Source organism: Hetaerina americana, unplaced genomic scaffold (genome assembly GCF_022747635.1).
Source record: "Hetaerina americana unplaced genomic scaffold, ioHetAmer1.1.p SCAF_84, whole genome shotgun sequence".
Lineage (NCBI taxonomy): Eukaryota > Metazoa > Arthropoda > Insecta > Odonata > Calopterygidae > Hetaerina > Hetaerina americana.
The window spans coordinates 1,546,895-1,567,440 of record NW_027287472.1 but is presented as its reverse complement, the minus strand read 5'-3'; the positions used below and the strand labels follow the sequence as shown (position 1 = coordinate 1,567,440).

Sequence of the window (20,546 nt, the reverse complement as noted above, 5' to 3'; positions counted from 1 at the left end):
TTTTTAATGATGTTTTACATTTCAGTTTCATTAAAACTTCCCAGTTACAGGAAAAAGGGCCATGGAAGAGTTTTTGTGGTTTAAGTCTTAACAGAAAGGAAAGCAAATGGAGAAGTAGTATGCATTACAGAGGATGACATTATTGAGTGGCAAAAGGATGTTAAAGACTATGAGAGAAGGAAGAATGTGAGGTGAGGTAGAAAAATATGTCATATTGGAGAGAAGAGTGGTAAAATGCCTATGATTAAAAAATGGTTCATTGCAGTGTAGGACACAAAGGTCTTTGGTGGCATGTTTTTGTTGGATTTGAAGTTTAGTAGTGGTTAGTCCCCAAATCCATGAAAAATAAAACTTTACTGGTCAACCACTCTTAATAATTTTACACCCTTAAATATAAAGGTAACTTCACTTCTCTTGGAGTAACCTTTTAAGTTATTAATCGTTCACATTTACTCATCTCTTCCAGGAAAGAATATTTTAAATGGAGTGAATTCCTTCTCATCAATCTGTCAAGCCCATCAGCAATTACAAACAGGTAAGGTAGCCCACATCCTCAACTGTTGTCACTTTTCCAGAGTGTTACTAGCAGTACTTCGGTTAGCCATGAAAGTACAATTTCTGCTTTTGGGAAATAATTGTTTGTTTTAATCATCTATTTTCATTTTATGGATGTTTTGAATAACTTTTGATTTCAAAAATTGGATTAATGGCAATTCACTCATATAAATGGAAATGTGTAATTTAATCAAGGCAACCTTCAGGTGGGTGATTGCAAATGGTTATGTATTCCTTCTATGTACATGCAAATTATTCTTGTTTAATGTAGCAAGGCACCCTTGTATGCCTAACCACCAGCACATTATATGTATGCACACACAAGGACTTCTTAATTAAATCTTAGCTTTAATGGTCCAGATCGAAAAGCTCTATCTCCAATTTTGTATTGGGTACTTCCACAGCACACAAATTTGATTTTGAATACCTTGTTATTGTAAATTTCAAATAAAAAATGGACAGAAAGGAAAAGTGTGAGGCATTGAAGATAGAGGGTTTTTGGGAGAAATTCAAAGAAGTTGGGACAAATGGCTGCATGAGATATAGAGAGGTAATGGGATGCTGAAAACCATATAGATGGGAGACAGGGATGAAAGTGAGGTAGTTGGAAGAAAAGAACATGCATTTTGGATGGAATTGAAGGATACATTGTGTCGCGATAGCTGGGCTTTGAAATATGGCACAGTGAAATTCCTGGCTCCATTGGAACTCAACCTTGCCCAGTAGAATGCGCCTAATAATTATTATAAATACCATAATGAGTGATGAACATAGCTTGAATTAAAATACATCTAATGCAATCTTCAGGGGAAATCAAAATTCATTTACATACTATCTCTGCAAATATCAACAAATAGATCATATAATACAATTTAAATATGCAAAAAGTGAACAATATTATCTTGCTATCATTATTGGCATGCATAAAAAATTGATCCATTGATTTAAAGATTTATAAAGGCTTTGATTTTCTTGTGAAGTACATACACCAACATGTAATAACAATCAGGAAATAACACTTATCTGGATGCATTATCACTATTGAGGGGAGTCCAAAGAAAAACAACTGAGTTTGTTCGATCCCACAAACTTGAGACTAAATCATTTACAGTAACGGTCAGCTTTCATTTTAGCCCTCCTATCCAGGAGTGCTTCATGCAAGCTGCCATCTTCTCTTGCTTTCTCCAAATTATCCCTTCCTTCCTCACAAATACGAAGACGTTTATCTTGGAATTTCTGAAATTTTTTACTGAAATTAAAAACAAAAATGTAAGTCAATGTGCACAATGATTATTTGAGAGTATTTGAACATAAATATGATCATTTTCTTGCGTACAAAGTATCAAGTAAGTACAAAGTTTTACATAAACTTAAGCCTTTAATAGCAATGAACTCACACATAATTGATTTCCACTTGGCGTATGTTTCCCTTGTCATGATCTTCATCTCCTTTATTTGTACCTGCTCGATCTGATGCCCGTGGTGCATTGGACCTAATCCTAACAATTTCCCCAGTGCCAACAGCTTTGGCAGTTGCCATGACATCTCCACTGCTAACGTCTTCTCCCAGGAACCGGTCATTGCTCCCTAAAAGAGCCATCTTCCCATCCTAATATACAAAATACTCAATGAACTCCTAATGTAAAATTCTCCAAAGAGAAATGCATATCAAATAGAGAAATGAACACTTCAAAACTGGCATTTACGTTGAAAAGGAAATGGCTAGTTAAAATGCTGGGTAGCATGCAATAGCAATTTAAAAATAAGCCACCGGCAGCTTTTGTAGTTTCATAATGGAAAAGAATGTTGCATTAGTTTCAAGTTGCGAATTCATTTAATTATATTCTCACATTTTAGGAGACCCCAGAAAAATATATTCAGGGAATTTCTGAGACACTATTATTTAAAAGAACTAGAAAATGGATCAAAGGAAAGGACACTTTTGGCTAGATGTTAAATCTTGGGATAATATGACTACCGGTGGTTTAAATGAATAACGTTGCTCATAATACTTTAATTAATCGCAATATTTTTATTCAGGGTCTGCAATATGCATACCATGAATAGATAATATTTTTGAACATCTAATTGAAAAGGGTAGAAACCTCCACTCACTTGGAAAATAGGCTCCCATTGTTCCAGAGCTCCAATAGCATCTGACCTTCCAACAACTTTACCAGTTGCTGGCTCCACCCGTATATACTTGCCGTATCCACTCTTGAGCGCTATTTTTGTTTCTCCGACTTTTACAGCAGTTAGTATTTCTTCAGGAGAAGGACCATCTCCTGATGGAGTACAATGAAGCAGCTCATTAAGTAACTTCGTTCATTTAAAACACTATTTGGGACTTAATGTTGACATTTTAAAAGTCACGAGGACGGATAACAGAAACATAATAATATCGAACACAATAACATAACAATAATCAAGATACTTTCTTTGATGAATAATGCCGAAGATTTTATGAGCATCTTACATGTTTGATACTTAAGCACAACAAAGCCGTGTCTTAATCAGTTAAATTTTCATAAAACCCTCAATTTGATGTTATTTTTTCGATATTATTACTCTCAAATAAGAGCTAGCTCTCAATGATGTACTTAATAATTATCTTGCAAGAAAAGGAATGCCGATGAAACTTTCGTTCACACCATGCTCTTTATTAATGCTACCTTGATCATGGGGTGCGCCAACAGTGAAAAGACCATTATCGAGTGCTCTTATGTAGGTTTGTTCCCCTAATTCAATGGCAATTGATCCGACGATCTCCTCAGTACAGGTTGCACTCCACCATCCTCCTGAAAAAAAATCCCGTGAAGAAGGATTGAAAAATTGCCCAAAAACAAACATTTTCGAATGTTTACTATAATGTTTACAAAAAACTGCCCTCACGAAAGCTTAATCGGTTACTATTAACAAAACATTGACGTCTACCATATATTTCTACTTAGAATTCACCACGATCAAATTAAATACAAGAATGATAAGTAGGAGTAAGATGTACTAATTCCGTACCGTGATTAGTCGAATCTTCATCTTTTCCTCCACCTTCTTCATCAACCTCGTCAACCTTCTTGCGTTTCTTTTTTTTGCGGGGACTATAGGAAAACAAATCAGTACTAACAAGAGTATTCATACATTTGCATTACACTAAAAATGCACATTAAACTTACCCTAAATCGTTACGTTTGAGGTTCAACTTGACGGCTTTTACAAACTGATAGTCTGCCATGTTGCGTTCAGTTGTTTACTAAATATCTCGTTGATTTCATTTATCACTTACAATCAGTAGTGAAAAATATCGGTAGAGGTCTACCTTGGATGACCACGAAGAATGGCGGAACATTTGTATCACAGGTACTTATTTTGACAAATTATTGGTTATAAATGTGTTTAATAGTTAAGGATACGGTTCAATAATTATTGCAGACTTCATGGAAACATAATTAGGGAAAATTAATCAAGGTGTGTATATGTTATGATATCATTTTTTTACATGAATAATATAAACTGTGAACTATCATTTGATAATATATTAGTCGTTACGAGTGTGAATTTATAATTTAGCAATCATAACTATCTTGGTCTCTTGTAGAATATGTAAAAAGAAGTCTTATATGTTTCAGAATGAAATTAAACTTGCTGTATTGATGGCCCGAAATATCTCTGTCGTTGGTAGTTGATAATTGCAGTGAAGCGATAAAGAAGAAAGAGAAAAAAGACCCATCATCAGTTTAGTTGAACGAAACCAGTTTGGAATTGAGTTTAAATTCATAATATATTGTTTGCTTAATATCAAACCATAATTCCATATTAATATTTTTCCATTTTCAAAATATATTAGCTATGCGCGGGTTTATTAGCGGATAAAAAACTTGAGATGTCACAATAGGTACCTAGATAATTTGAACAAATTCGGGCCACTTATTATTATGCGTTTCAATTGAAAAGACAATTTACACAATAGGAACGGGTTTTAATATAGAAATATGCGATTTAAAGGTTAGTTTTCTAAATGGCCGTTAGATGTCATTTAATATGGTCTTTGCCACTCAAGTTGTCGCTACTAGACTAGAGGGACTTGCTATCACTAAGATCGACAGTGCTACTTCACACTGAAAGCCTAATGAATCATTGCTGATGAGCAGAAATGCTGGGCAGCAAAAAGGCCGGCGAGGAGCTGGTCGCTCACCACTGCTACTTCACAGCTGGGGCTGGTAACCTGTGGACCCACCGCCAACACTTAAAATTCTTGCAGACAGCCTAAGGAAAAGAAATCATTGTTCAACCATAATGCATAACCCACAAAAATATATTCTGTCCAAATAAATGATTTATTTCTACTAATGAAACTTTTTTCAGGCAATCAAGTAGTGTCCAGTGGGCATATGTCGTTCAGAATTGATAAAAAATTACAGGTATCCACCCAGAGGATGTTTTGATGAGTGAGTGTAGAGCTCACATCTCTATCGGTCGCGGTGATGGTATTTGGTTCGCGGAGGGCATAGATCCAGCGAAGGGTGGCAATAATATTGAGCATAAAGGTAGGAAGGAGCGAAGTAAATATAGAGCCAATGAATGATAGAATATTATAAGAGGTAAAAGCTGAAACAATGACGAATAGTCACTGAAGCAAGACGATTATTGTTGATTGGAGTTTTTTAATGAGTGAGTGTGGATTAGAAAGGAAAAGGTGAAATGGACAGAAAGGAAAACAAACGAGGAAGTGCTGTACCTGATGATGCCGCAAGTCGGTGAAACGCGTTGTAAAATCTGTGGAAAAGTACGAGTCTTTCTTTTTAGTATGGAGGAAGTGCTTGACTTAGTGGGGGAGGAGAGGGTATTGTTGAGAGAGATCCAAAGTGGGCAGGCATGATGGATACGGAGCGTTTTGAATGATAATGGGATGTTAAAGCCTGTCATAAATGGGAGAAGGTAGGGCGAGCGAGGTATTAGTTGGCAAGATATAGACATATTGGACTGTAAGAAGGGAGGAAGGAAGTATGCGGAATTGAAAATGGATTTTGATGAGTCGGATGCTAGGTCGTGTGTTGTTAGGAGAGGTAAGGGAATGTATCATTGCATTGTGTATAGGCTGTGTTCAAATAAATCCTACCTTAACCGGTTAAACACCATAAATAGGATTAACGGAAATTACCATGATATACGTAAATACGCGATGTATCGTTACCATTGGGGTTCCTATCTTCATAAATTGATGACTCAGTGTAAAACTGCAGATATTAGATTTCATGTATAATAGTCCTAGGGGCAATAAAGTCTAATTTTTTCCATGTCCAATATGGAATTGAAATTTGGTACACTTACCACATCCATACCAAAGGCTATTTGAATTGTCAAGAAAATTATAAAATCACACGCTGTAACCTCAGAGGTGACTTTTAATCAAGTTGCCTAACACCTGGAACTCAGACTGAGTAACGGCTACGAGCTTGCCTCCGAATTTGGTGCGAAAGGGTGAGTAAAGAGATCAATGCGTAATGTGCCCTAGCACTCTGGACAGGGTCGAAGGCAAGACACGCCAGTCAGAATGACCCACTCGGCTGGCGACGCAGAGACAATGGGAAGGAGGGGCGGGATGGAGAAGCGGGGGGACGGCCTGTGGGGTTGACAATGAAAGGATGGGGGTGCAAGGGAAATAAAAAAGAAGGATGGGGCTGTCAGTGGACGAACCCTTTTCACATCTATTGGAGACTGCAGTGAGACGAGGTATTGAGGGGAAACGGATTCGGGAAACAAAAACGACTCTGGGAGTCATGGGGACCTCATAATAGCCCTTTTTTCCTCTGAATAAAACACCCATCGAACAAACTGCGAGCGGCGGTAACTTTAATTCTACCGTGCTTTTAAATTTAACTTTTAAATTCTACCGTGCATCGTTGACTAGGGGAGTGAGGAGTTAGTTGTTTTAGGGATAGGTTGCGCGTTAATATAGGGGAACATCCTTTTGCAGATTTTGCATCTCACGTGCGGTAGGGAGAGGAGATGCTGATAAGCTCGCGAATAGAGTGAACTTTTTACTCCCGCTTTTACTCACTTTTAATTGCAATAGACTGACTTTCATTTCAGATCAATTAAAAACCATTGCGAAATATTTACTATGAAAAGGGGACAGTGGGTCAGATAAGCCCCCGGGACGCTCTTTTACAAATGTGAATATGAATATCTCAGAGGATGGTGGTTGGCTGAAGCGTCCGGTTGGAAAGTGTGGGCTTTGGGTCCTCAAACCGGTCAAAGGAAATGATTTTTAACTCAGTGAAGTGCTCGCATTTATGTGCATATCAGCCGGTGACCCCACTAAAGTTACCGCCGCTCGCAGTTTGTTCGATGGGTGTTTTATTCAGATGTGTTCTAACTTTAAAAATCATTCAAAAAGGCTAGATCTTGTTCTAAATAAGCTTGAAGAAGATTCAATTTGTTACCTGTGTTTCGTGTCACTTAATTATTTTCATCGTAAAGTACGTATCTTGCATCGTACTATATATTTACCTGCGTCGTAAAGTATCTGAAAAATCTCTGATAAAGCTGTGACAAAATTTCACAATTTATATGGGCAATATAAATACATAATTATGTTACAGCAATGGGATCACAACAAGAGATTTGGACTCTCACCTGCTCTCAAGATATCCCTTCCTCCTTGGTGGATGTTGGAAGGCTGTCGCATCAACAGCACGGAAACGTTATTCCTCATGTCTTGGGAAAGTTCAAAGCCTTGGGTGAGTACCTATTTTCCTCTTAGCGTACCCTTTTCCTTTCATAGGCGATTTCAAAGAATCCCCTCGCTTCATGCTGCATTGTAGTCACGCTACATTCTTCGGTGGCGGTCCTTAATACAGGGGAGCCGCCATTATGGGAGAGATGGGAGATCTCCAACTCCCCACAATCAATTGTGGTTGACGAGTTCTTGACGGATTTATGAGTCCCTCTTAACTTTGGCTTGGCAGCCCTCAATGTTTGATTATCAATTTGATATCGCGATCAACTCTTCGAAGCCAGTTCCGATCGAGAGGGGAGGGATGATGGTTGGGAGCTTCCAAGCAAACGAACGTTCTTCCCTTGAATGTAGCGAAGTCAGTATTTTAAAAACTCACCTCGTTTCTGTTCTGAATGTCCGTAGGGTTGGAATATAAGGGTTTGGTTCTAAGATCGAAATACTACCCTTGTTAAATTTCCTTCTTGGAACGCCTGATCCAGAAAAAAATCCGCTCGTCGATAGGGTGTTTATGATCCAAAAGTATAGTTTCTTTAAACTGTGTACTGGTTATGTACAGGAAAAAGTAGATACATGCGATTGAGCTTACTCCAAACTAAAGAGGGAAGCATTATAGCAAAGATGATTACATAAGCAATTAAGATAATGCAGATAAAATAAGAATAAACGCCAGTAGTGACAGACATATTAATTTCGTCATGCATCGTACAATTCGCGCAATGAAATTACCTTGAATATCATAATCAAAATCTGGTATCTTAACACCTGACACACGCTATCATGAAGGTTCGGAGGTTATGGCATAGATACATTAACTGTTTCATCCGGAGTAACATTCGTTCTAGTAAACCATGCAGACCGTGGCTCGTGGTTTCTGGTTCTGAGATTTTGGCAACTGGCTCTGGTTCTGGGAAACCAATCCTTGGTTGTGGTGATTGGTACTAAAATTTGGCATTAAAATCTGAATTTTGGCAACCGGGCATGATTTTTGGCTGTCAACCACAGGCTTTTGCAGTCACACCAACCCACTAATACGAGAGTTTCCGACCTCAGAAAATTTCAGAAAAAATGTCTTGTATCTTTGTTTGGTCGGAAACTTTTCAGACCACCCTCGTATACTCTTGAAATAACGGAGTGGGCCCTTTTCATTGGATTCCCCTAGTGTTCATACACTAGACGTAGATAAATTTTTAGAGAATGGAATTATCCAACTTTATAACCCGTGGTACTTCAGTTCGATTTTATAAGGCCTGTTTCGATTTTAATCTCACATTAAAACCATATTACAGCTATCTCCAATATAAATTACAGACTCTGGTGTGATGTGGTGGAACCGTTCCATAGTAACAGAGACGGAAAATTGCAAGAGTTTTTGTCTCTGTTATCATATTCTCCCAAGTCATTGGCATCTGCCATACAGGGTTCGTCCGGAAAATAAGTGTACTGAGCTCAGGAAAAAAAATTTATTACACTTTTACATATCTTAAGCTAATATTCCTCAAAATAGGACCCTTGTGAGTCGATACACTTGTTCCAGCGGCGTTCCCATTCCTGGAACGCTCCCGCGAAGGCATCATCGGGAACCTCTCGAAGACACGCCTCTTTGACGGCGTCCAAAGTCCCGTATCGCGTTCCTTTCAAACTCCTCTTTATCTTCGGGAACAGAAAGAAGTCCGGTGGTGCCAAGTCCGGGCTGTAGGGCGGGTGCGGCAGCGTTGCCACGCCGTGCTTGGCCAAGAAGTCCGACACGACAAGCGCGGTGTGAGACGGCGCATTGTCGTGATGCAGCCGCCAGATGTTTTTGATCGCTGGCCGGACGCGGGCGACTCGTTTTCGAAGCCTGTCGAGCACTTGGACGTAAAATGCAGCATTTACAGTTTGTCGTTCAGGTACAAATTCGTAGTTGACGACTCCCCTTTTGTCAAAAAAGACAATGAGCATCGCCTTGATCCGAGATTTGCTCATGCGAGCTTTCTTTTGACAGGGTGATGATGGGGTGTGCCACTCCGCACTTTGTCTCTTCGACTCCGGGTCGTACTCAAATATCCACGTCTCGTCACCCGAAACAACGTTCTCTAAAAAATGTGGATCATTTTTGCAGTGATCCGCAAGTTGTGTCGCGATTTCCAAACGATTGAGTCTTTGATCATCACTGAGCACTTTCGGCACCAACTTTGCACAAATTTTTCGCATCTGTAATTGCTCCCTAATAATCTCGTGCACTATTGTTTTTGGCACATTACACTGCTCTGCTATCATCCGAACACTAAGACGACGATCAGAGTTCAGTACATCGCGAACTTTTCGCACATTTTCGTCGGTGAGTGTCTTTGATGGGCGTCCAGGCCGTGGTTCGTCGTCGACCTCTTCTCTGCCCTCCACGAACATCTTGTGCCACCGAAAGATCATGTTTCTGGACATGGCTGACTCCCCGTAAGCCTGGTTAATCATACCGACAGTTTCGGTAGACGATTTCCCAAGCTTTACCGCAAATTTGATGGAATAACGCTGCTCCAAAAACTTCGGCATCGCGTTCCGTGACGTGGGTCGAAGCGTGGAGGTTCGCGTTAACAGAGCTCCTCACTACACCACAGCTCAGAGCCGACTGCCTTTTTCAGCGTCGCTTGCCAACATACCCCCTCCAATCGCAGCCCGTCAGAGCGGTGCTGGGCGCGCCTGGAGCGGCGGGAAAAATCAGTACACTTATTTTCCGGACGAACCCTGTATTATTGTCGTAGATTTTCATTTACGTTTTCAGATATTAGATTTTTCTTTTCTGTAATGTTTCAAAAAAATTAACGATATCGCTGACTTCATCTAAATTATTATAGCATTTACTAGACAATAGTGTTGGAAATAATCACGTAGAAGAAGAAATGTTTGCGTGATTATAGTCTCCTTAATGCTTTTCCCAAGATTAGGATATTGTTTCTCTTCATCGGCACTATCTCAAATATAATGGCAAATTGCCACCCGTTTTTGGAATTGATTTAGTGATGCATTAATGGTTACTTATTATTAGAATAGTGATTTTTCAAAGTATTTTTTTGTGTTTCCTTTCTTCCTTTGTATGCGTCCCAAAAGGGGAATGTACAAGAGTATGAATAGAGTATGTAAAGAAGAGTATGTATGTATATACTTGTATTCGTTCTTATACAATCTATTGGTACTTTTAGGTACAACCTATAATAACCGATTCCATGACGACATATTTTTTTACGTTCCGTGGTCTGGGTTGAGTAAAGTATATCGATATGAAGTTCACAGTCAACTCACCTATGAATCAACGCTGTCAGGAAATAATTCGGCATCATACTCTAGCTAAAACTCCCCCTTAACCGCTAGAACATCAAGTTGCCCCCGCACCCTTCGGTACCTTCCGGTTTTTAGAATGCGATTTGGATGACTCACGGTCTCCTTACGGTCCCGCACACCCTCCCTTTCAACCATACTGGCTTTAAGATACGCCATTGATAAAGCTCTGATTGTACTTGACATCCCCTCCGCGAAGGAAGTTGATGGCCTGACTGGAACCCGGCGGGACTCTCAAAAGAGGGCGTGGTGGAGGGGAATCAAAATTAGAGATGAAAGGTTTTGAAGGCAGGAAAGGTTTTTTGCTGTCGGATGAGCCAAAATAGGAAGATACCGACTCAGAAAAACAGGCTAGATTCCGTTTCTCCTGCAGTTTCTATAATATTAATCGAAGACCACCGACACAGCGCCTTTGTTTAATTCAAAGAGTTTAGTAACCTGTAGGGTCGGGGTAGTCTAGGGGTAGAGCGTTGGATCACTGACCGAAGGGCCCGGGTTCGATTCCCGAAAGCCTCTCGGGACACCTGCAGCTCCACCCAAGATATGTGATTTTTCGGCTATCTGGTCTTCCTGGGAAACCATGACCGGCACAGGGAAAAGGGACTGGTCCCCTTACCGAACCGACCTTCGGATTAATTACTGTGTTTATGTTTTGAGCAACCTGTGACGGATTATTGCCATCAGATTTAAGATCTGTTCTGGAAAAGATCTGCTCTTTCTACCAATATTTATCTTAATATTCACTGATATGATTGTTCAGAGTTCTTTCTCCTCTGTGCAATGTTTCTCTGTAGTTGTCGGCTTTATATCCATGCTTTTGTCATGGGTATAGGTCACTTTCCATTCTTCTGGGATTATTTATGTTTTTCAAATTTCTTAAAAAATATCAATAGGTATTTAGTTATATTTGTTTGGAACCATTGCATTAATTCAGCTATTATGGACTCTTCTCCATTGGCTTTGTTAGTTTCAAAATCTATAATTATCTCTTTTATTTATTTCATTGTCTTAAGGCCTGTTCTTTTCCACATATGTGCGGAGATAATGGTAAGAGGAAGGGCTGACACCGGGTTACAATCATTACTGATTACACTTTGGAATTAGTCTGATAGGTATGGGATGAGAAAATATGGGAAATTAAATTCTAGGAAAACATAACTGACAAGCACCTTAACTACAATATTAAAGAAATGACTAGTGACAACTTTAACATGGAGCATAATTTGGTATGTCTCGGAAACTCGGTCGTTGAGGCAAGAGCATGATCTCAAATTGCCAAAAAGCCAAATTGGATTCTTTTTTGAGATTTGGGTGCGGGGAAGAATGGAAAAAGAATAAAATGGACAGAAAGGAAAACCAACGATGAAGTGCTAGGAATGACAAAGGAGGAGATTAGGCTGTTGGGAGAAATCCGAAGGAGGCAGGACAGGTGGATAAAGAGATACTGAGAGGTAATGGCATGCTGAATGCAGTAACGGAGGGTACTGGCAAAATGTGGTAGAGGAAGAAAAATAATACGCATTTTGGATGGAATTAATGGAGGCGGTATGCAGAGCTAAAGAATGAGTTATTGCAATATACAGGTGTATATAGTATATAGAATGAAGTCTTAGGATAATTTGTGTCATGTTAGTTAAGGGTTGAAAAAACAAGCACAATAATCAACCCGAAGGTCGGTTTGGTAAGTGATACTAGAGTTCACCCTGCACTACGTAAGCCCAACGGCGTGTGAAATTCACATATCAGAGTAGGGGGCAGCTCCTTTTACTGTGCCGGTTGTGGTTTTTTCGGATGACCTGGGACCTGAAAAATGACAGCTTGCGTGGAGCTGAGAGGCTTACCCGGGAATCGAAACCAGGCTATCCAGTCAGTAGTCCAATGCTCTACTCTCGGACTACCGCGACCCATTGTTAGGGATTATAAGTACTATAATGGTTAGTCCCAGGATCGATCATAAACATACCCTTAGAATTGCTAGAATTTTACAGTAAAGTGATAATTCTTATCAACGGGACTCGAACCTGGATCACTCAACGTCTCGAGGACTTTGGCGCAGCGCGCACGACTACAGTTACTTGTGACATTGTATGGTCAGCAAGTCGTCACATCTTGTTTCTTAAAAGCCCACAGAAATTCAAACTGTACGTAAGAGGACGCCTCCGTAGCTTGATTGGCCAAATCACTCGAACCACCTAGGGACCTGGGGTCGAATCCCGAAATGATGTTTGCTATGTGATATTCCCGCATTTTCGCTGCTCATAAGTGGAGGGCTCCGTTAAAGTAACTGCCGCGGCAGCTCCAGCAGTTCTTTGAACCTACGCTATGCCGGTGGACTATTATACATAATAATCAATGCAGGAGATAATTCCTATAGCGTGAAATTGCTGCCGAACATCAAGTTCCCTCTTTTGCAATTCATGCGGTAAAAGTAGAGTGATATAGAGTGAACTGAAAATTGCATGAATGTGAAGATATCGAGGATTTGAAGTGATACAGCCTGATGTGCTAGTATGATGAACCTCAATGTTCAGCGAGTAAGTCGTCATTGTGTTTCGATTGTTTCAGTGACAAAACATTGTAGAGCTCATCCTTTTTTGTAGTCTTTGCTATTTATTTTATATTTTAGTGCCGCTCAAATGCAATGCTTCACAGTAATATTGAGGATACGGCCAATAGCTGACTCGGTAGACAATTATGTTGATGAATACCACATTCGGAACTTGATGGCTTCCTCTGCGATAGGGTCCCTCCGTAACTCACGCAGACCCTTTCGCTGAGGAATCTGTAACTTAAGCGCCCTTTGTCAGTCTGATGGGCTGATTGGTCTTCCGTTCAATCAGAAACTATATTCTAGACGAAGACATGGATGCCCTTTGACGTCGTGCTGGCAAAGTCCTTTCCTCTGCCCTCGATGCGTCAAAAACGAGCATCACCCTTCTGGTTCTACTTTCCCATATTAAGGAGCTGTTTCGAATGTCACCCTCTTTCTCAATCTTTCCGCTATCATTAATCCTTTACGTAGACTTCACTTGTGCTTCGCATATGCGGAATGGAGGTGGAGTATTGGTTGTTTGGAGAGAAGTGTTGGAATAAAAGAACTCAGGTGGGCGTGACAGACGAAAAACTGAATAGCTTATTGATTCTATCTAGCGTCTCGTGCACTCTCCGCAGTGAATGGAACAGAGAATTATAAGAAATATAAAGGGTCGCCCGCCATAGTAGTATGAAGTTAAGGGTTTTTCTTTGCCCTCTATTCCTCCTCAGCTATGGACCATTGACTCACGTTTGTTGTGCGTTCCGACCTAATGGATACGCCCAATGACGTCTACAGCTTACTATTTGCAATAGAAGGTATTGATCCGACCGATCCGTTTTCGACGGCATGTTCACAATAGAAGAGGAATACATTAATTCATAGGAATGCGGAAAAGAGACAAGGGTAATGCCACGCTACTTCGGATTTAAGTTGATACACGGAACTTTTTAAATGTTGTGAAAATTTAAGAATTGACATTTCTCTGAAATCTCATTCTTATCCACTACATGTATTTCCTCACAAATTGTGGAAACCCGGGAAGTCATAGAGGCTAACGTCACATATTATCTAGTGTGGTGCCAAAGCGTAAAAGAGTAAAAACCCTAATTCATTGCAAATCATGAAAGTCTAGTGTTATCAAGCCCGCATTTAATACTAAATACAGTAAAATGAAATATTCCAAACAATCATTTTTATGGTATTATCATGCAAATTACTATTAGCCCTCGCGAATAAGTTTACACAAGAATAAAAAAAACCATAAACACATTAATCAACCCGAAGGTCGTGTTGGTAGGTGATGGTAGAGTTTACCCAGTACTAAGCCCGACGGCGGGTGAAATTCACTCATCAGGGTAGGAGGGCCAGTTCCCTTCCCTGTGCCGGTTATGGTTTCCCAGGAAGATCGGGTACCCGAAATATCACATAACTTGGGTGGTACTGTAGGTGCCTAGAAAGACTGGCCCGGGAATCGAACCCGGGCCCTCCGGTCAGTAGTCCAACGCTCTACTCCTTGGCTACCGCGACCCATACAAGGGTATAGGAAGATATATATTTCTAATTTACCATTAACGCTTCGACGGTATATATATTATAAGTTTATTTGAATGAAAGAGAGCAAATGGTTGGGATGACACTCCATAGTGAACTGTTCCATATTTTCTTTAAAACTATACAATGCATTTTATAAATGCCTGTTGTTAAGTTACCCGAGAATGAGTTGATGTAATGTTAATTTAAAACTTTCCTCTCGCGATATTTACATTCAGATTTGAATATAGAATGTAAAGATATGTATCTTTACTTAGAAATGATACACGCATTGAGCTGTGAGGCCATTTTTGTGAGCATCGTAGTGCGTAAGGCAAAATATGATATCTTGAGTACCTCAAATTAATATTTGTGCTTAGTTACAATATTGTAGCCTTGGCGAAAATTTTCTCAATGCTCATACGTCAATAGCGATGCCCACCATATTTTTTCACGACAGCTTCATTATCTGTTCCATAGGAAAGATCCTGCAGGTGACTCGCGACCGCACTGCAGAATTGTGAGTGCTAGTTAAGACTGATTTCCTATTGCTTGGCGCCCAGAGTGCCTCTGGAAGGACCGCCTGGGCAAGTGACACTCTCGCTAAATGGCTAGGATAAATGAAATGATGCTACGAGGATTGCGAAATGACAAATGTCGACTGGTAGCTTTTTCCAGTACTTTCTTTTTCCATGCACAACGTTTATGTTTTCCATTTCGATCTATCTAATTTTTGGGAACATTAATTCGGCGGTTGGAGGCATCACTTCGTGTAAGCGATTCATACTGAGAAAGAAATACTTGGTTCTTCCACATACAATTATGGAAGACATACATTTTGAATGTATGTGGAAGAACCAAGTATTTTATTTCTCAGAATTAAAAACATTTTCATGAATGATTTACCTATTGAAACGGACCCTCAAATTCTGACATTTTTCTCTCATGATATTTTAATTTATGCATTTCCAAAATAATACCAAACAAAACTTTGAACGAAACATAGAAAAGAAGAAATGATTTTTCATGAGAACTGACTTAAGGAAAAGAATTGTCCTTTTTTTGCCATAACGCCATAAAAGCAAATTTGTAAATACTTAATTATATTTGTTAGTTTAAAGCGTTTATATTAACAGGAATTGAATTAGTACGATTGGCACCATATCCTGTAGTTTCCGTGCCAAATCAGACATTAGTGTACCTTTCATTCATTCCCTCCTCTTGGAAAACACCTTTTTTTGACGCAATTATTCCCCTAATATCCTTAACAATAGGCCTTTTTTTTGCCTCAAATACAGTTCATATGCGTTTAGTGTTCCTCCAAATATAATGTATGCTCGAAGTTGATGAACATTGATATTTTTCATATTTTATCGAAATATGCATGATATTTTTTGATTATACCATTACTTTCGTTCACTTGAGAATTAACTTCATTCCATGGCTTACCCAGATTCTATAATGTATCCAAGCTTCATAACCATAAACTAGACTTCATAAACAGCTAACTAGATTTGAGTTTATCTAATAGCCAAAATCTACTTCCCTTCTTCTTTCACTCCCGTCCCAAGTTCTTTCGGTAGCTATCTTTTATCCTCGTTAAATTGTATAAGCGAGAACTGACAAAATTGGATCGTTTAAATTTCGTGAGTCTTCAATACAAGCCAACTAGAAATCAGTAACTTCGAAACAGAATCCATTGATACTCAACTTTGGCAACAATGAAAATGACTATTCAGGGAATTTATGTTGTGATTTGGCAAAATGAACGATATTGATTCAAGATGGTCCACCTACATCCAGCTACCTATAAGTTAGGTAGGTGGATGTAGATATATACACACACACACACTCTGCCATATACATATCTCATTACAAAACACACCGCCCTGATAGTCTCATATCCGCCATTCACAGGGTCCGACAGATCCCCATGATAAAAAATAGTGGATTCATATCCATCCTTTCAACTTGTCCCTGTGTTTATTTCAAACGTCCCGCAAATTTGCGCGACACATTAAAATCAGATGTTAAAGTTTGACAACGGCGCCGTCATCGGACTTAAAAGAATGACGTTGTCTGGGTGAAGGTTGGTAAATTTCCTCAAGGATCTGTGGAATTATGTGAGTGACGGGGAAATAAAGAGATGCTGATAAATATATTGTTGAGCCATTGTGCAGGCTGTACCCATCCAAAACCTGCCTAAACCGTCAGAATACCAATACTCATTACATATTTGGGACTATTATGGAGGTATGTTACTGGTGTGTGTGTTAAGGTGTGGTTGGCTGATTTTCAATTACTTTAGGGATGGGGCATTATTACATACATGTATGCAGTGGCCGAGACCGGAGTGGACAAAGGTATGAAACGTTGAGTATGGAATGGGTGACAACTAAGGAATGTACCCATTATTCATAGTTTGTTGGCTTTTTCTAGATTTCAGTGGAACACATTTTATTCAGGAGATGGATACCAATGTCTAAGAATGTTGCAGACGGAAAATTTAAAGGACATGAAGAAAGAGGAATTGAGATTTGCAAGAAAAGAGGATGGATCCGGCAAAATTAGTTTTCACAAAAAACGCCCTCACCTTCAATGACGAATTTTCCCTTCAGATTAAAGGCACCGCCATCGGCACCCGCATTGATCCATCTCATGCCGACCTCCATATGGGCCAACTCGAAAACTTTCCTTCAAAAGCAAATATGAAACCACTCGTCTGGGTCCGTTACATTGACGATATCCTCCACCTTTTGGTTCAACGAAAATGAAAATCTATTCTCTTTTATGGAAATCGCTATTCCACTTTGTCGATATCTTTCACCTCTTTCATCTCGGACTCCTTACGTATCGTTCTTATATATACACCTTATTAGACAATTAATATTGAAAGAAATTTCAGTTGTTCAATAAATAGTGGGCAATTTTTGCGCAGGGAGTGACTTCGTTTTTTCTTTACCTAATTTCAAATTATTTTGTTAGCAACAGACATCAATTAGCAAGTTATGACTATTTTTATATCCGAAATAAGCAAGCATCTTCCTAAAAATATTTACAAATTCGTGGCATATTGGTTTTATCATATTGGGTTAGCAATCTGAGGACTGGGCTGCAGAAGCACTCCAAATTACATTCTGTTCCTAGCCAATCTCTTCATTCCCTCATAGTTTCTTGCTCCAACATTTTCCATCATCTTCTTCACGATATGCCTTCCTCTATCATTTTTCCCCTCCCATGCTCCTTGAATTTCCTTGATCTTCAGTGGACTACCGTGCCTCAGGGTATGTTCAATCAATTTCCCTCTTCTTGTACGGGTCCTCCGTAGAGTTCCCTCTTCACACAATCTTCGAAGTACTTCTTCATTTATGTCTCCGTCTATTCAATTGATTTGCATCATTCTTCGGTAGCACCACATTCACATCGTCTCCAATCTTCTTTTCTCTTTTTCTCCATGTCGTCCACGTGTCACAATCGCAAAAAATTGACTCCATATATAAGTTTCAATAAATCGCTTACTTTTGAGCAGGCTAACATTATTTGCTGTAAGCAGTTGTTTGTTTATTCAGATTGTGAATGAAAAATAGAAAAAATAAATAATTGTCTAAGACATCCGTAGAAATATAGACTCAATACATAATTCTAGAAGAATTCCTCCCTAAGATATCATAGCTCCATTTTCCGTTAATTGTTATTTTCTTTGATAAGAAACCTTCTTCGGAATTCCTTTTGTGCTTGCTATATCCCCCATGTCTCTTTTATCCCTAGTGATCCACTACCTGAATAGCAAAACTCTTCCGCTAGTTCCAGTGTGTATTTCCATACTCTACTTTCCATACTTTCTTCTCTCCCTACTCTTTCGGAGGTTTTCTTCCCTACTTTTACCGCAGGCCAGACCAAACTTCAGCGTTAATCTAGTTAATTTAGAATTTGAACTTTGTCATCAACTTTACCATATTTGCTAATTTCCTTGCAAGGTCTTCTTTCTTCTTTGCCAATATAGTCTGCAAAACTTGCTTTGATATAGTCTGCAAAGCGTAGAATTATCATTATTTCTCATTGAATTTGGAAAACAACTACTATCTTTATCTTTTTAACTACCTTCTTAATATATAAATTAGATATCAGTGGCTATATTGAGCAGGCCTTTCTTACTCCTTTCTTTATTTTTAGCTTCTTTCCTACTTTTTCCACATTAAACGATTGTTGTTTGTTCTCTACCTCAAACGTGTATTAATATCCTGTCGTTGTAGTTCATTCCAATTTACTTTACAATACGGAGCATACTATTCCATTCCAGGTTGAATTACTGGGTTTGATTCTTATTTCCTCAATAATTTGTTGATTCCGAGGAAAATACAGCAGCGTTCATTATTTTCCCATCCTACTTTGTAATATATAAGCTTTTGCGGTAGTTATTAGTGAGACTTTATTAAACGAGATTTAGCGTTAACATGTGTTTGCGTGTGCACGCTGGGGTCGGTTCCCCTCCAGAGTTTCGCTACACACGTGATTCTATTTCGATTTTCGTGCATTTTTACCTTTCCTTCGCCCATTACAAACCCTTCAACAGGAAGAATGGGCAAGGACTAATGAAGATTAACCCTTGCCCATACCTTCTGGTGCTCTCACACCCTGCCACATACCTTTTTGGTGGATAAAGGGGTGTTTATATTGATGTAAAAGCAAATGAATATCGTCTATCCTTAGTGCCTTGTTTGCTCTTAAGTCCTCTGCTGCAGGATCTAATTCAGACCTAAGGATCCAGTCTCCCTTCCCATCATCATCTTCCATCTCTTCTCTTGGTCTTTATCTTCAGGAAGATCTTCACCCTTATTATCCCGAATGACATCGGTACCTTCTTTAAAATGTTCACGGGTCTGTAAGCAGCTCAAACTTTTCCCCCTCGTCAAGGTTACGCAGCACTTATTCGATCCGGATCTTCATCCATTCTTCTCTAGCTCTTCTCCCTCCTCCGCTGATTTCATTTCTCAAAATTCTGTAGTATATCTGTCCTTCCTCAGCCCAGTATTTCGTCAGCGCTCTATAGCTTCTTTTCCACAGGTTTCCTTCGGGCTGTATTTCCCCTCGCGATTACTAAAAGTCGTCTATATCTCCTGCCATCTTTCTTCAAGCGATTGCTTTGTTAAATTTTTCCATTTTCTTGTCAAAGTTCTAATGAAAATCCAACCGTAGCTCAGTTGCCTTCATTCTTCCTGACTCTCATTGAACCTTCATTCTCTACTATAGATTCTTGAATTACAGATGGCCCTTCATTAGCACTAGGCTGCGGTTGCTGTCGCTTTCTTCCCCCGGATGGATTTCGCATTCCTTTACTTGATTCCTAATACCTGTCTCGCTAACATGTAATTAATTTGCCATTTTATTACATATCCTGGCATATTTCGCGTATATCGTCTACTTGAGTGCTTTTAAAAGAGTTTTTGTCACCAATAATTGGTAGTAGTAGTTTTTAGGGGAGGCGACCGACAGCTAAGGTCATTTGCGCCATAGGGGATGGACAGGAAAGGATGAAGGGTGGAGAGAAACCCGGCGTCGGCATTAGCCTGCTCTTTACGAAAGGCGCCAAGCGGTCCGCAGTTTAACGTCCCATCCGACGGACGGCGAACTCACTCAGAGCGCCCTCCACAAAGCACCTCAAGTAGGGATCGAGATACCTCTGAAAAATATTCAACACCGCCGGGATTTGAACCCGCGCCCTCAGGGTGGGAAGCCAGTACGTTAGCCCCCGCACCCTCTCGATCCCTCAATAATTGGTATTGTTCGCAGAATTGCGAAAGCTTTTCTCCTCTTTCATTTCCCTTCCCTAGATCATGTCTATCTAACGTTTTTCCTTTCTGACCTTCTCCAAAGATT

The 20,546-nt window shown here is 39.6% G+C and overlaps 1 protein-coding gene across 1 annotated transcript; it reads right to left on the bottom strand.

Moving 5' to 3' along the window:
* FRG1 (FSHD region gene 1) lies at nucleotides 1-3,855 on the bottom strand. The gene is made up of 6 exons (XM_071597281.1): nucleotides 3,729-3,855; nucleotides 3,571-3,653; nucleotides 3,228-3,353; nucleotides 2,671-2,840; nucleotides 1,953-2,164; nucleotides 1-1,804 (listed from the first exon to the last, which is right to left on the bottom strand). The coding sequence occupies exons 1-6, from the start codon at nucleotides 3,785-3,787 to the stop codon at nucleotides 1,657-1,659; spliced, it is 798 nt and encodes a 265-aa protein (XP_071453382.1). The 5' UTR covers nucleotides 3,788-3,855; the 3' UTR covers nucleotides 1-1,656.
* Between the last annotated feature and the right edge of the window lie 16,691 nt (nucleotides 3,856-20,546).

Excerpts from the sequence above, each read along its gene's own strand:
- FRG1 (XM_071597281.1), bottom strand. The coding sequence starts at position 3,787 with ATGGCAGACTATCAGTTTGTAAAAGCCGTCAAGTTGAACCTCAAACGT. Across the intron at positions 2,841-3,227 it reads TGGCGCACCCCATGATCAAG|GAGATGGTCCTTCTCCTGAA; the intron begins GTAGCATTAATA and ends GTACTCCATCAG. Across the intron at positions 2,165-2,670 it reads AATGGGAGCCTATTTTCCAA|GATGGGAAGATGGCTCTTTT; the intron begins GTGAGTGGAGGT and ends TTTGTATATTAG.